General features: G+C 34.9%; 1 protein-coding gene across 9 annotated transcripts in view; it reads left to right on the top strand.

Annotated features, from left to right (window-relative positions):
• The window catches only part of Stxbp5l (syntaxin binding protein 5 like), a 250,576-nt gene that overhangs the window by 134,686 nt on the left and 98,699 nt on the right, over positions 1–17,191 (top strand). For all 9 annotated transcript variants that reach the window (XM_026785910.1, XM_026785901.1, XM_026785891.1 and 6 more), the window contains exons 13-18: positions 2,004–2,151; positions 3,745–3,812; positions 5,208–5,248; positions 7,589–7,806; positions 9,824–9,996; positions 13,244–13,369. In XM_026785910.1, coding sequence (XP_026641711.1) covers positions 2,004–2,151; positions 3,745–3,812; positions 5,208–5,248; positions 7,589–7,806; positions 9,824–9,996; positions 13,244–13,369 — 774 coding nt within the window. The remainder of the gene's footprint in view (positions 1–2,003; positions 2,152–3,744; positions 3,813–5,207; positions 5,249–7,588; positions 7,807–9,823; positions 9,997–13,243; positions 13,370–17,191) is intronic.

Below are 17,191 nucleotides of genomic sequence, written 5' to 3'. Positions count from 1 at the left end.
GTGCCTACCTATCCATCCATCCATCCATCCATCCATCCATCCATCCATCCATCCATCCATTTACTTTTTAAAATAATGTAAAATATAATAAAATATATAAAATGTGTGTGTAGATGTTATCTTCTGGTGTGGGAGAATTGTCTGTATTCTGTCAATCATGTTATAAATAAATGATGATTGGCCAGGCAAGAATTATAGGTGGGAAAACCAGACAGGAAGTAGAAATGATGTAATGAGAACAGGAGAATTCTGGGAAGGAGGAAGCTGATTACTCCGACTCCTGTCCAGACCACCAAAGCAGCAGGATGTGATTTGCTCCACTGAAAAAAGGTACTGAGCCACAAAGGTACTGAGCCACATGGCTAACATAGATCAGAAAAATGGGTTAATGAAGATGTGAGAGCCAGTGAGAAGCTAGAGCTAATGGGCCAATCAGCTTATAATTTATGGAGACCTATGTGTGATTTTCTCTGGGACTAAACAGCTGGGGGTACCTGGCAGGACAGAAACCCCAACAAACAAACAAGCCAGCCACTCATGTTATAATCTTCAGCAATGGGGTCTTGCTGTCAGTTTGTGGAGAGCAACCTATAGTCTTGCAACAGTCTGGGTTGTTTGGGGGATTTCTGTGGGGCCCCTTTGGCCTACAATTTAACAACCCAATCTCAGTACTGAAAGGTTTTTTTGGTGACAAAAGTTAGCCAGTTGGGACTCTGTCTCCCCATAACTAAGTGATTTCATTTAGGTAACCTTCATATATGTATATATTTCAGGAAGTTTCTGCGGTATTAGGTTTCATGCTACCCCTCAAAGGTTCCTTATTTTACAGTCTCTCTCCCCTTTTATCCTCCCACAATCTCTGCTTTTCCCTCCCCACTTGATTCTTCCATTCTGCCTCTGCTTTTATTTTCACTTCATACGTTTACATCTAAGGACTTGTGGTGGGGATGAAGTTTAGTTGTAGAGCATTTGCTGAACATGCAAAAGGCTCTGGGTTCAGAATAAAAAATTCAATGCCTAAGCTGTGTTTTTCTTCCATATATTGTGCTTGCTCTTTACCTATAGTCTAAAATAGTTTCCCAAATACCTTCACTGCGTTGTTACTATTTTAGGAGCTTGTTATTGTTCCTTTCTGCTGTGGTCTAATTCAAGTGTAGGTCTGGTCTTGGAAGTGATTCATTCTTACTTTCCCCCTAACTACTCAACCTTAACAATGATCAGGATATATTATATGAAAAAAAATCTATTTTCAATAAAAAAGGAAAAAATGATACAACTAACAATTTGTACTCTGAATGATTTGCTAAGTTTACCCACGTGTCATTAATTAAATATGATTTGCTCCTCCCCATTTGCTTTTGCCTATGCTACTGTGCTGATGTGAAACACCGTGCTCTTTGCAGCACTTCAGATTGGCAGAAAGAACTCTTGCACTAATAGAATGGCTTAGTGGATAAAGGCGCCTGCCACCAAGCCTAACAGCCTGAGTTCAGTCTCCAGAACCCATATATATCTTATAGTTTCTATCACAAATGTTTTAAAATTTTTATGTATTTCTTTGAAAAAATAAAAATTTACAAATGTTTTACTATTTAAAGCATCTTTAAACAGTATATTAATTGTAGTATATTAATTGTATTATACCTTTAAATAATAGTGTATTATATTTAAAGTTATATTTAAATAGATGGTATAAATTTAAGACATTATTGTATATATTGTATATATTGTATATATTTTAGATTAATACGACTATTGTATTTATATTAACAGAGCGTGTCATTATGGCGTGTTGGAAGCCTGGAAAGGAAATTAATTTCTATCATGATTAACATCTCATTTTATAGATAATTATATTTTAAAGTATTCAAATAAAATGATTTTTATGGTGCTAAAAAGAGTGAAGTTTATAATGTTTATAAACATTTTAGGGTTTGATTATGAAAATTACTTAATGTTTTATCTTTGCAGAGTAACTCTAATATATTGTCTTTATCTATTAGTTTTCCAATCTTTGAAAATCCATACCCAATGGACATTCATGAGTCACCAGTTACATGCACAGCATATTTTGCCGATTGCCCTCCAGATTTGATTCTAGTACTCTATTCTATAGGAGTCAAGCATAAGAAGCAAGGATACAGTAATAAGGTAAAGTTTTTCCGTATTTGTATGTGTGGTCAAGCTTTTTCTTGTCATTTTATCTGACAGTTTGTTTTTGCACACAAGATGACTCAAATAAAACTTGTGAGGCTGTAAGAGGGCACTGTCAAAGATGTAACGGGTGAAATTCAATTTCATGACTGTGGCATAGCTCTAACCCTATGGAGTTATAAATTTCCCGTACACTAAGTATGTAATTACATACTAAGATAAACTTATCAGTCATGCTTATTTGATACTACATGTATAAAGTATCAGCGTCATAATAAGCACCCTTTGTTTCTTTTACATGGATCATATTTTAAGAAATTTGAGAATCAGTTCTTCCTTAATTTACCATTTGAAAGATATAATTATTAAAACATTTGTTGCTAACATAATGAAATTTTTCTTTAAAGTATTTAAAATACAAATATTTATAGTTATCACAAACTTTCTGATATGGTTTATGTTATTGACCCAGGATAACTAAAATGTACAATTCAAAGAAGCACTATTTCCATACTGTTCTGGGTTAAATGATACCACAATAGCTTGCTGGCAACACATACTACATGGCATATGGTGCAACATTGTATTTATCCAAATAAAAATACTTCTCTTACTGGCTTGTATAAGTGGTAATATTTGTTAAAATATACTTTTAAAGGAGTTGTTATTCTGCATTTACAAATCTGTTTGTTTAATATCATCATGACAAGGCAGACAGATCTTGGGTTTGGATGGAGGTCAGCTCCTTCCCCAGTGGAAGCAACTAAGGTGGTCTAGGTGATAGGCGCCATTCTTGTATATGAGGAGCTGCTCACCAATGGCCAGGAAATACCACTGGCAGATGAATTGTGGCAGGGCCGGCAGAAGTATCCTAGCAGTCCTCACAAAGTTCAGGTCATCTAGCTCCACAAAACAGTCCAAATGGAAAGAACCTGGATGCCAATCCACCAACCTCATGGCCTTTATCATGTGCCCAGTCAGAAACTTACCACAGAATCGGCAGCATGGAGCAAACAGCATTTGGAAGTGATGCTTGCAGTACTGCTGGCTCTCAAACTCATACCAGAGCCAGAGGCATGGTGCACACACAGAGCATTGCTCCTGGTAGAGTACCCCATTGCTGTTGATGACTTGCTGTAAAGACTAACTGGGCCTGGCGGGGCTGGCACATGGCATCAGCCAAGTGTTCAGACATGTTGCTTCCCATTGTGGTGACTGTGTGCCTGGCTCTGGCTGGCAATCCTAGCTGTCTCCAAGGTTTTCTGATATACAATCTTTGATTCATTATTAGTTTAGTTTTATGTAAGGGAGGCCTGTGCCTTTTTGTGTCTCTCAACACTTTTCCTTGGTGTTTACCATTGTGAACCATGGTACACCTTGATGTGGATGTCTTGGGTTTTATTCCAATTTCTAGACTCTGTAAGTTCATTTTTTTTGTCAAATTGAAGACAACTATGCACTTGTTCTTTGGCTGTTTTGTAATGATGTGATATTCAATATTTTTATTATTTTGTAACATTTAATTCTAAAATTTTAAGCATTTAAACTGGAAAAATTAAACTCCTATGTTTTCCTTGATAATCTACTTAGGAATGGCCAGTAAGTGGAGGAGCTTGGAATCTTGGAGCACAAACTTACCCAGAAATTATTATTACTGGGTAAGTTAGAAGTTTTCTAAGTTGTAAATTATAACAAATTATGTTATAAATTTTAAAACAATAAAAATATTTGTTTAGCCTTGACAATTTTATGAAATTATACACTATGCAGATGAATCATTTAAGTAAAAGTAAAAAGAATCTGAGAAATAGCTTTAATTCATAGTTCTTAACTTTAATGAGAGGAAAAATCACATTTCTGAAAAAAGTATTATAACAAAAGAATTATACTTAGATTATACTAGCAGAAGAAAGTCATAGGAAAATGATGAGATTCACAGAGAATGCTTATTTGGAAATCATAGAATATTAACTTCAGGAAAGTCTCTTCCTCATCAATCGTGTTTATTCCTGAATGGGTGATGTGTTTTTGTCTACTGTCTTTCTGCATCATTTGGAATAATCAAATAGATTTTCTTATTTTGGATAATTAGGTTTTCATTCTGAATAATTAGAATTTGCCAACTGATTTTTATTAAAATGTTTGCTTGGTTTTATATTCCTAAGACAATTTTTTTTTGGTTATAAGGAATTACACTTTCTGTTTCTCTCACTCATTCATATTTTCTTGATAATTTTTTGTCTATGTTTAGTAAGATACTGTTGAATCTTTTTTCCTACAATATTTTTTTTCTGGGCTTGGTTTCAGATAATTCTGACTTTCCCAAATGTATTGTGAAGTACTGTGGACTCTTTGTTTTGTAGATAAGTTTGTATAAAATTGGTAGAAATTATTAATCATGACAGTTTTAATCAGTTTAGATATTTGCTTTTATATTCTGATAAATATTCAAGTTATCTTTTTATTAAATGTTAGCCATTTTATTTTAAAATATTATTAATTTATTAAGCTGTTTTACTATTCACTATGATATATATAATCTTCCAGAAAAAAAATCAAAGTTTTTTCTTTCTCTTGTCTTCAGAGTACAGTATATATTTTTAATTGCTTTTTTTTAATTTTGATTTTCAAGACAGGGTTTCTCCGTAGCTTTTTGGTTCCTGTCCTGGAACTAGTTCTTGTAGACCAGGCTGGCCTCGAACTCACAGAGATCCGCCTGCCTCTGCCTCCTGAGTGCTGGGATTAAAGGCGTGCGCCACCACCGCCCGGCATTTTTTAATTGCTTTTAATGAACTATACATTTTCTCCACTTCCCTCCCTTCCTTCCCTCTTCCCTTCTACCCTCTCCTATGACCCCCATACTCCCAATTTACTCAGGAAATCTTGTCTTTTCCCGATATATCTTTTTAAAAATCATTTAAACTTAGAAATGGTTTGTCATATCAATATTCATTACAATAATATTTTAAAAATAATGATAGCAATAATAACTCAGTGTTGTATGTATTTAGAATGACTTTTGATTTACTTTAATTAATATTATTTTCATCTAGTCATGCTGATGGATCAATAAAATTTTGGGATGCCTCTGCAAGTAAGTTTATGTTTATCTCCATTAAACAGAAGACATTTTGTTAATATTTATTCATGGCCATCTACCACTTTTTAATTTTGAAAAATTACCATTTCAGAAATATATTAGCATAATAATTATATTGTTTTGATACAAAATTCATTTTCTGTGTTTTAGATCAGCTTAAAGTATATCTACCTAACTATATTCAATAATATTAAATAAACAAGACTATGGCCACTCTTTCAACATTTCTATGTAAAAAAAGTTACATCAGGAAAATAGCCAAGCTTTGCCAGATTAATTGTTCAAGGAATTCCCTCTGTGTCCTACTTGCATATTATATGACAAGTGCTTTTATTCCTCCATTCTCAGCTTCCCTATTCAATTTATAATGTTCCATGAGAATCAACATGAATTATTTGATAGCATAAAATATCTTTTTAGTTTTTGACAATTAGGTAATTTAAGGAATAGCATGTGGTCAATGTGGAAAGGCCTATTAACTTACCTAAGTCTTCATTTTACCCATACATGTCATTCACAAACCATGGTTGTAAGAAAAGTAAAAGAAATGTACATGTGTAAATACATATCAAACTAAGAAAAATCTAAATGTATTGTAATCAATTGCTATTTTAATAAGAAATTGTAGAGGTTTATTTGAACTAGTAAATTTCAAGGAAGATTATATATGTATGTGTTACTTATTTTTCAGACAGAATATTTTTAGGTAACCTATTCTGGCCTCTACGACCCTCAAGCCTCAGCCAATCACTTTTTAGGATTACAATTACCACCAGCTCAGGTAGAAAGATATTTTAAGGAATTAACAGCTAATCTGAACTTTGTTAGGTAGTTAAAACTCCAGTGGTTCTCAACCTTCCTAATGCCACGACTCTTTAGTATAGTTTCTCAAGTTGTGTTGACCCTTAACCATAAAATTATTTCATTGCTACTTTATAACTGTAATTTCCTACTGTTATGAATTGTAATATAAATATCTGATATGTAACCCATGCAAAATCATCAACCTCCAGGAGTCACGGACTCACAGGTTGAGAACCACTTCCTTAGACAGTCAAGAATAGGAAGAGAAGAACAACTTAGCAATACTTTTAGTTTCTGAGAATGTATAACCTGGAGGCAAGAATCATGAAAATAAGAAATACAAAAAACTGACTAATGTAGTAGGAGGCCTCTTGTTCATTCCCAGCAGCTCAAACCCAAAATAACACATAGAAACTATATTATTTAAATCACTGCTTGGCCAATCAGCTTATGAATATTTCTGGATTACTCTTATATCTTAAATTAACCCATTTCTATTAGTTTATATTTTACCACGAGGCTATGGCCGAACTGGCAAGGTTCCAGCTAGCAGCTCAGGTCTTTCCCCTCTGGCAGCTCGATGGCATCTCCTTGACTCCGCCTTCTTCCTCCCAGCATCAGTTTAGTTTTCCCAGCCTAGCTCTATTGTGCCTTATCACAGGCCAAAGCAGTTTCTTTATTCATGAACCAATAAAAGCAACACATATACAAGACTTCCCACACCAGACTAATATGACACAAAGATGTTGTCTAACCTACAGTTTCTAGTTCAGCGTTTACCAGCTATCTCAATGATGTCCTTTACAACAGCAACAACTAGAAAGGATCATTGTTTTTAATCTGGTCATATTTCAAGGTCTTTAAAGTGTAGAGTGACAATGTTTAAAGTGCAGGCTAATTGTTTTATAGAATTGCTTTGGACTGGACTGAATACTGCTTCTCGTTAAAGCCAAGCTGTGCCCTTCTCGCACGAGCTTCTGGCTTGTGAAACTCTTCAAGACCATTCCCAGAGAAAGAATCTTTTATTTTGTATGGGGAATTCTGTTTTTATTGTACTCTGCAGTGGAAATAACTTCCCCTGAGTAAATATTATTGAAAACCATCCATGAACCCAGTGTATACCTGACCCTTTCTAAACTAGAAACACCAGATGAAATCTTTCCTAAAACAAGTAAAGAATTCTAAAAAAAAAAAAAATCTAAAATATTACATCAACCTCTTATCAGGCAATTGCAGATATTATTGTGAAAAAAACATGGCAACCTGCTACCTGGGAGAGGTTTGTGTTCTGATTTCCATTATAAGCTTTTATAATTCCAATGCTCATACATGCTTTTTCTCATTCTCTTTATAATTTCCCTGTTGATAGTACTTACAATGAGGGCCTCACCCTGAGGGTTTGCTATGTAAACAGGATTTACCCTACTTGGGTTTTACTTTTGTGGGTTCAACAAATGTACTGACTAAACTTGAACAGTGTCTAAGAATTAAAATAAAATTAGGAAATAACTGCATTTTAATATTTTATAGTGACTCTGCAGATGTTGTACAAGTTAAAAACTTCAAAAGTATTTGAAAAGCAGAAGGTAGGGGATGGCAAACAAGCGTGTGAAATTGTAGAGGAAGATCCATTTGCTGTGCAGATGGTTTACTGGTGTCCAGAGAGCAGAATATTTTGTGTATCAGGAGTCTCTGCATATGTCATAATTTATAAATTCAGCAGACATGAAATTACAACAGAAATTGTGGTAAGTTACTCTAAGTTTAACTTTCCTATTTATAGTCACTAAAAGAAGGCAATTATGTATTTGAACTATTGCTTGGTATAGTTTTTAAGTAATCAAAAGACAGCATAAAATCTATATATTCTATAGTATTTTAAATTACCATTACTTAATATATTAGAAAGTAGTTTGTTTCAGATTAACTGCTTTCTAATAAAACTTCAGTGTCAAAATGAACTTGTTATTCTAAAATTAATCTCATTATAAATTGAACATCATGTTGTTCTCTTCAGTTTTGTATCTACCTGACTGAACAGAGTCAATTCCTAAATATTAATTGTCAATATTATAATATCAGCACTATTCTTACTTATAAAGAAAAATTCCTTATTATTATAGTGTATAACACATTTTAAGTAGGTATTGTATAGGATATAAACATGTATATGCACATATGAATTTAATTAGATAGTGTAAAGTTTTGCTTTCTGTATATGTGTCAATTTAGTGTAGACTTTGTTCTTTTAAAAATGTAAATGCATTATGTTTTCTTGTTAACTAGCTGTCATCAACGATTATTTCTCAACTATAATAAGGTTACTCTAAATAGTTTTTTATTTACTAAAATTTTATATGGTTAAAAATAATTATTACCAAATTTTTAATTTCTAAATTCATTACACAAAATTCTGATTATGCAAAATGATGATGTTACTATGGATTAATTACATTTAAGTTGATATATCTATAACTTTTCTATATAATTTACCTTTTTGACCAGAATATAAAGATTATTTCATATAGGACTTTTTGTGTTTTTACTTCAACTAAAATTAATTTTTCTTTTACTGTATACTGAAAGACCAGGGTTTGGGATCACAACCCTAATTTTACCATTGATTATCTCTGTGTGTGTATAGCTCTGAGCAATTAATAGTCAGTAATAGAATCTTGGTACAATATATACTCATACATATGTAATTTCTTGTGTAAAAATGGCAATTGAAACATAAAAGCAAAATGGAAATACTGAAGCTAATTTCATCAGGATTTTATAGTGGTGTTGTAGCAATCAGCACTGTGTATTAGTATGTACTCAATATCAGACTGTTACTGTCAAAAAGCTTCTGGTAGTTTAGAGATTGCTATTGTAATAAGTTCAGTAATATTGCTGTGCTCATGACATATGAATATTATTTCAATCTACTTTGAGATATCAAAATGTACATGCTACAATATAAATTAAATATTTTTATAAATATCTGTTTAAATTTCTTTCATTGGGATAACTGTCAATTTCTCCTTTTATTTTAATCATCTACCATATTATAATTTATCATAAAAAATGTCTTAGTTAGTGTTTCAATTACTTTGATTAAACACCATGACCAAAAGCAACTTGGGGAGGAAACAATTTATTTCACTTACACTTCCAGATGTTGTCAGTCACCAGAGAAGTCATGGCAAGAATTCACGCAAGCAGGGTGTGAAACTGTAGGCTAGAACAGATACAGACATAGTGAAGGCACACTGCTTACTGCCTTGCTCCCCCAGACTGAAGCATCCTGCTTTCTTATATAACTCAGGACCACCTTCCCAGAGTTGGCACCACCCACAGTGGGCTGAGCCCTCCCAGGTCAATCACTAAGAAAATACCTAAGGGGCTTGCCTACATGCCGATCTGTTGGGGGACATTTTCTCAGTTGAGGTTCCCTCCTCCAAAATGACTTTAGTTTATGTCAAGTTGACCAAACAAGTTTGAGAAATTATAGGAATATTTATTATATAAGAATTTATTTTCACTAGTAGGCACCTTCCTTATCAATTTGAGGAATTAAAAATTATGTGTTTTTTTTGGTCATTGTCACTGAATAGTTCATATAATTTACTCCTTAATTCAGCTTAAAATAATTCTCAAAGTGTAAGTTATTGAATTTACTGGTCTAACATTTAAGAATAGTTTTTAAAACTCTCAAATATATTAATGTAGTTACTATTATTATTATAACTTAAACTAAATTAAAATCTGACTTTTTTTCAGTCATTAGAGGTACGACTTCAGTGTGATGTTGAAGATATTATCACCCCTGAGCCAGAAACAAGTCCTCCATTTCCAGATCTCTCCTCTCAACTCCCCTCTTCGAGGAGTCTTTCCGGAAGCACCAATACTGTGTCTAGTGAAGGGGTGACGAAGGACAGCATCCCGTGCCTCAGGTAAGAACTACTACCAAGTGCCGAAGCATGTTCCTATGTTAATTATAGAATTCTTGCACACCGTAACAGATAAAGTTGTTATTGTCTCTCGTTGTTAAATTAGTTATGAAAGCGGCATTTTTTCCTTTGAATAACTCTAAAAAAAAAGGGCACACAGTGTTTTTATAATTCATTTGCCTATTTATAGTTTTCCCAGAAGGATTCTAAAGAAAACATGACTTTGATAAAACAGGAAATTTAGCAAGGCAAAACCCAGACCTGTTTTTCTCACTACTAATTATTGTTAAATGTTTTACTCAGTCATATCTAAGTTAAGCTTAAAAATAAAATGAAAAAGTTTGTTTGTAAGTTCATAGCAAAAATTATCTAACTTTTATGCTTTTCATTTATAAATTATTATTTTTATGTCATCAAATAAATGTTTCTAGTGTGAAATAGAGGATTCAGCCTATGCAAGGATTTTCTCCAAGCTCCATATGACAATATATGTCTCTATTACTTAAAGAACTCTAGAAAGCTTGTTTCTTTATTTCTTATGCAAATATGTATGGAAAATTTAGAGATAAGATTTCAACAACAAAACTATACAATTAGCAGTAATCTATAGCTTTTTCCTACGTTTTAAAGGATTTTCAAGATATCTTCTTCCCTACTCCCATATCCACCCTTCCTCCATCCCAGCCATCCCATTCCCCCAGGGTCTCCCCATCCTCCCCTCCTCACTTTTCTCTCCCCATTTACCCTAACCCTCACCCCACTCCCTCCCCCAAGATCCCAATTTTTGCCTGGCAATCTAGTCTACTTCCAATATCCAGGAGGATAACTATATGTTTTTCTTTGGGCTCACCTTCTTATTTAGCTTCTCTAGGATCGTGAATTATAAGCTCACTGTCCTTTATTTATGGCTAGAAACCAAATATGAGTGAGTACATCCCATGTTCCTCTTTTTGGGTCTGGCTTACCTCACTCAGAATAGTGTTTTCTATTTCCATCCATTTGCATGCAAAGTTCAAGATGTCATTGTTTTTTACCGCTGAGTAATAATGTGTATATATTCCACACTTTCTTTATCCATTCTCCCATTGAAGGGCATCTAGGTTGTTTCCAGGTTCTGGCTATTACAAATAATGTAAAAGGAAATATAAGCATGAATTAATTCGAGGAAAATTCTAAATGCAAAAAAATAATTAAATTTTAGTTAGAAAAGGCTCTTTTATTATTATTTTATTACTTTAAAAAATACCAATCCAAATTCCCACTTCTTCCCTTCTCCCACTCCCTCCACATACCCCCCTCCTCCCCCCTCTAATCCTCAAAGACTTGCACCCTGCCCTGTAGCAAGTCCAAGGCCCTCCCCACTACATCTAGGTTGAGCAAGGTATACATCCAAAGAGAATAGAATCCCCAAAAGCCAGTAATGCAGTAGAGACAAATCCCAGTGTCACTATCAGTGCCCCCCTCAGTCTGCCCCAACTGTCAACACCCCCCTTCAGAGGGACTTGTTTGATCCCATGCTCCTTTACTCCCAGTCCAGTTGGAGTTGGCGAGCTTTCATTAGCTCAGGCAAACTGTCTCAGTGGGTGAACCACGCATGGTCTTGACGTCCTTTCTCATATTCTCACTCCTTCCACTCGTCAACTGGACCTTGGGAGCTCAGTCCAGTGCTCTGATGTGGTTCTCTGTCTCTGTTTCCATCTGTTATTGGACGAAGGGTCTATGGTGATATTTAAGATAATCATCAGTCTAACTACAGGGCAAGACCAGTTCAGGCACCCTCTCTTGTTTAGGGTCTTAGCTGGGGTTATCCTGTGAATTTCTGGAAATTTTTCTAGAGCCAGGTTTCTTGCTAACCCCATAATGGCCCCCTTAATCAAGATAATCTCTTTCTTTGCTCTCATCTCTGTCCTTCCTCCTTCTTGACTATTCCATTCCCTTATGTTCTCAGCCCTCCCCTTCTCCCCTTCTTTCTACCCCTGCCCCTAAGCTCCCAACTTTATCAGGCAATCTTGTCTGTTTCCAATTCCCAGATGGGTCTATATATGTTTTCTTTGGGTTCACTTTATTACTTAGCTTCTCTAGGGTCATGAACTTTAGGCTCAATGTCCTTTGTTTATGGCTAATATCCACTTATGAGTGAGTGCATACTGTATTCATTTTTTGGGATATGGGTGACCTCACTCAGGATAGTGTTTTCTAATTCTGTCCATTTGCATGCAAAACTCAAAATGTCATTGTTTTTTACCACTGAGTTGTACTCTTATGTGTAAATGTGCCACACAGCAAAAAGCTCTTCTAAGTTTATAAATGTATTTGTTTGCATTTATTTGTGTGCTGTTGGGAGGAGGCCTGCCTGTTAGTTCCTGGCCTCCCAGAACCAAAATAACCACACAGAAACTATATTAATTAAAACACTGCCTGGCCCAATAGCTCTAGCTTTTTATTGGCTAACTCTTATATTAATTTAGCCCATTTCTATTATCTGTATATGGCAACGTGACAGTGGATTACCAGCAAAGTTTCAGCATGTCTGACTCTGGCGGCAGCTCCATCACTTCTCTCTGACTCCACCTTTCTCCTCCCATGCTATAGGCCAAGCCAGTTCTTTATTCATTAACCAATAAAAGCAACACATAGACAGAAGGACCTTCCATACCAGTGTGCATTTACGCACTCACCCACACACACCCTATTTCGTACATGTGAATGTCAAAAGACAACCTGTATGAATCTATTCTTTCCTTCTACCTTGTGGGTCATGGGGATGACGCACTCAGGTCTTTCAGTTTTAATGGCAAGCACCTCTACCTGCTGAACTACCTTGCAAGCCCATTTCTACCTTAAATTTTCCTTCAAAACACTTTACTTCATTTAAGTGAATTCAAAGAAAGTGAAAACCAATAAAATAACAGACCATTTAAAATGTCACTGTAAACCTAATTGTTTCCTAAGAAGACCTATCACGAGAATACAAATCTTCTAACTACCTAAACATTTATAAAATGTAGAAGAATTTGAAATAAAGACAATGGAAGAAAACCAGTGAAATAAATGTCTGGTGTGAAGATGAAGTTAGCATTAACAATTATCAACGTGTAATAGAGTTGACTTGAGAAGCACTTAGTAACTCTCATCTGCGTTTTTGCCTCCAATGTTAAATATTTTGGAAACATGATTCTCTGTAAATTCTTAAAGCACATGAGTATGCTAAAGCTGTATGTGCTAAAATTATGTTTTCTCTTTCTTCTAGTGTTAAAACACGGCCAGTGCGGATGCCGCCGGGCTATCAAGCCGATCTTGTTATTCAGTTGGTGTGGGTCGATGGTGAGCCTCCTCAGCAGATTACCAGCCTTGCTGTAAGCTCAGCGTATGGAATGTAAGTGGTTAAACTTTCTTTCTGGTCAGTATTACAGAATTTTAAACAGTTTACAAATGTTTCTTTCAAAATATTAAGACTTAAAAGAAATTCCTTAGTTCAGTTTTTATTAGATTGACCATAGTATGATATATTAATAATTAAACTTATGATTATTTTATTTGTTTTCTTTTCCTTGACTTCATATTAGTGGAAATGTTCCTACTTTAGATTTATCTTTTTGGATTGATTTGGATTTTCTGCCTCTTGTTCCTTACATTTCACTTTTGGGTACCTTCTTTTGACCAGTCTTGTAGAGATCACTGATACTTTGTTTAATTGATAGTGGATCTGCCTGCAGAGCTTGGCTTCAGGTACACTTGCAAATAGAGCAAGTTTAGGTTTCTCATGAGAGCTGACTCTTTCATTCTTCTTGGGTATTTCTGATCTCAGTTGTAAGGTACTTGAACGGTATAATCCATCCGCATTACTTGATGTGGAAAGGGCAGGTATTATTTTCTGCCTCAGTTACCCTGAAGATGGGTGAATTCAAGCAGTTTCAAGATACCATTTTCAGAAGATTGGCCTTCCAAGGCAGGAGCAAGAACTTAAAAGGTTGTGGAGACATGCCAATCAGTTCAGGAACTGAAGAGAATTAGAGTAAATCATTAGAGAAATAATTTCTGTGTATTGGAATTCCACTGAAGAGCATATGAGAATGACAGCTAGGGTGATTGCCTTATAGAACTTCAGTCTCAAAAAAAACCATTCCCACCTCAAGTCATCATCAAAGTGAATTCCACAAAATATTAAAGAATAAGTATACTTATTATACAGAATCTTTCTGAGATTTATGAAAGATCAAGTAATACTTGTTTCATTTTGTGAGTTAACATAAATTTGAGGACTTGAAAATATTATTACAAGAATGGAAAATTATGTCTATGACTTGAGCAGTATGAATTAAAAATTCTACTAAAATATAAATAAATCTATCAAGAAAACTTATAAAAATTTTCATAACTAAAGTTCAATTATATCGGGAATAGAGATAGTTTTATCATTTTAAATGAATCAGGGCAATTTATCAAATTAACAGAATAAAGTAGAAAAATCATATGATAATATCAGGGATGCAAAAACAAAAAGCATATGAGAAGCTGCCCATGACCCAGCAGATAGAGTTACCGCAGTCACATACTGGAAGTTCTGAGTAGACTCGGAGGTTAAAACAGCATGGCCACTTGAAGTTGGGAAGAAATGGTAAGATAAATGGGAGAAGAATTGGAGCAGAGAGTATGAGGGATAGACTTAATCCAAACACATTGTATACATGTGCAGAGTTCTCAAACAACCAAACATACACACGCAAATACACACATGATGATGTTCAATACCCACGGTGAGTTTAAAAGCAGCTTCTAGCTAAGAATATGAAGACAGTTTTTTCTTACTCTAATATGTTGCAACAAGAACTATACTTTATGGTGACATGATAGACATTTCACCTCTGAGTTTTAAAAATATAAAGGTTTACTTGGGCTGCTGTAATAAAACACCTTAGACTGAGTAATTTATATACAACAGAAGTATATTCCTCAGTTCTAGAGACTGGGAAGTCTAAGATCAGGGCCTGAGCAGATTCAATGTCTGACAAACACTCACTCTTTTAGAAATGGCGTCTGACTGCATTCTCATGTAGAAGATACAGCAAACAAGCTTTCTTTCCTTATAAGGGACCTGATCTCATATGTGAGATGGATATCCTCAAGACCTAAAGACTCCACATCTCAATACTATCACCTTTGGGTTTTACATTAAACATCCTCGATAATATACATTATAGTTATTAATTGCCATGTGCCATTTAAGCTTATTGAGAAGCTAGCTCTGAGAAAAATGGTTGATGTGCTCTCTAAATTAATTTCAAGCCTAAGCATTTTTTCACCAAATGCCCCTAGACAAGGGATAGGCTGGCTCAATAGCCTTGTGACATTGGAAAAAAGCAACCAGCAAAGGGTTCTGAAAACACTGTGTCCTTGAGAACAGCTAGGAAGAAAAACCATTTTCAACAGCGGCTTCTGCTCATTATCACTCTCAATGTCTTCAGTGGGAGTGAGAAGCCAGGAGCTCATCCAGAAAGAGGAAGTACAATCTGGAGCTCCAGCTGACTGCCTCAGCTTCCTGAGCTGATGTCTGTCAGAGAAGCCCAAAACTTTATATTATCTTTGTTCTCTCAAGCGGGGTACTCCTGGATGTTTTCTTCTAGATGTTGTGAACTGAACTGATGGTGTTTCCATAATCTGTCTTATGCCTGTTTGTTCTTTCACTTCTGCTTGCTATGAACCTAATAAATTCACTAATTCAAAATTGAAAGTATTTCTATTGTAAGTTAATTTTAGCACATAGAATACATGATTTGGGGGAGCTACAGAAATTCAGACTATAGCTTTTTGCTCCTAATTCTCCAAGATTCATATATTTATCACTTGTAAAATAACCTTTATTCAACAACAGCACCAAAAGTCTTAGCATTTCAGCATTAGTCTATAAGATTTCAGACTGAAGTTTCATCTAGATGTTATCTCAACAGATAGGTATAAGACTCAACGTATGGTTCATCAAGAGGTAGACTCTGCTACCTAAATGTTTCACTCACCTACCTAAAGTTATGATTCATGAGTCAAGCTCTTCTCTAGCCATGATCCTATGAAATTAAATGCTTCCAAAATAAAATGGCAATTATTGGTCTCACCATTCCAAATCCATAAATATTAAGTGGGGGAGCATACTATATTCCTACTAGCAACAAAATATGACGTGGAAACATTAAATCTGAAGTGTGGTTAATAACTCGACTTCATATTCCACCTTTTGAACACAATGAAGCATAGTTGGGCCTGAAGGTTTAGAGTAACCTTGTTGCTAGTGGAGAATAGTTGGTATTGCATCTCTAAGAGGCTGGCTTAAACTCTCTGATGCTAAGGCAGATAGTGGTTTACTCTCTAGTAGGGAGATTACACTCCAGGAATCATTGCCCTCATAGGTGCTTTCTTGCTCCTCTTTGTCAGTTTTCTGGCTAGGACCCAAAGCCCCTAGGATGACTTCCTTAGAAATGTTGGTGAAGAGAGCAAACCCACGTTTTTAATTTGTGTGCCATCATGAATTGGATATCAAGTTTTGTGACCTGAGTACTCCTCGGGGACAGTTACTATGTCCCACAATGCACCTGAGGCTACTGGAGTCATACGTGAAATTGATATGAACCACTGTTAAAGAGTATGAGTAGGAGAAACACACCACACACCAAGATTCCTTAGTCTTTTAATGTCCCTGTTGTGATGAGTTCCATGTTCTAAACATTCACACTCTAGGGCTGTGATGATCGTGTCGGTCCATTTATCTCAAAACTGCCTTTAGATCATTCTTCCAATATCTTGTTGTGATATGTCTGCTTACTTTGTGATTATAATTTTAAATGCAGTTTTCACACTTGCCTTGAAAAACAGAGAAACTATTCTTTTTTAAAAGTTATCATTAACGTTAACACCTTAAAATGTATTTCAAGATGGCTTAGAATGTATCACCCACATTTTTTATTTGTTTGTTTTTCCATTTTAATTAAAATAAGCAATCACACATCTATATGGAATTAGTAATATTTCATTAGCTATATGAAATGTGTAGTAGTCAAATCAAATTGGTGAGCATTTCTATCTTATTTATTTCCATTTGTCAACTTTTGCTTTTGTTTACGATTCCTTTTAGGCTCTAACTAGAAAAAATATTGCCTGAACCAAAGTGTTTCCTTTGTATTCCAGTATTTTCAGAGTTTCAGGTTTT

This window comes from Microtus ochrogaster, chromosome 2 (assembly GCF_000317375.1).
Source record: "Microtus ochrogaster isolate Prairie Vole_2 chromosome 2, MicOch1.0, whole genome shotgun sequence".
NCBI classification, from domain to species: domain Eukaryota; kingdom Metazoa; phylum Chordata; class Mammalia; order Rodentia; family Cricetidae; genus Microtus; species Microtus ochrogaster.
Note: the sequence above shows the minus strand (reverse complement) of the source record. Positions and strands in the feature narration are given on the sequence as shown.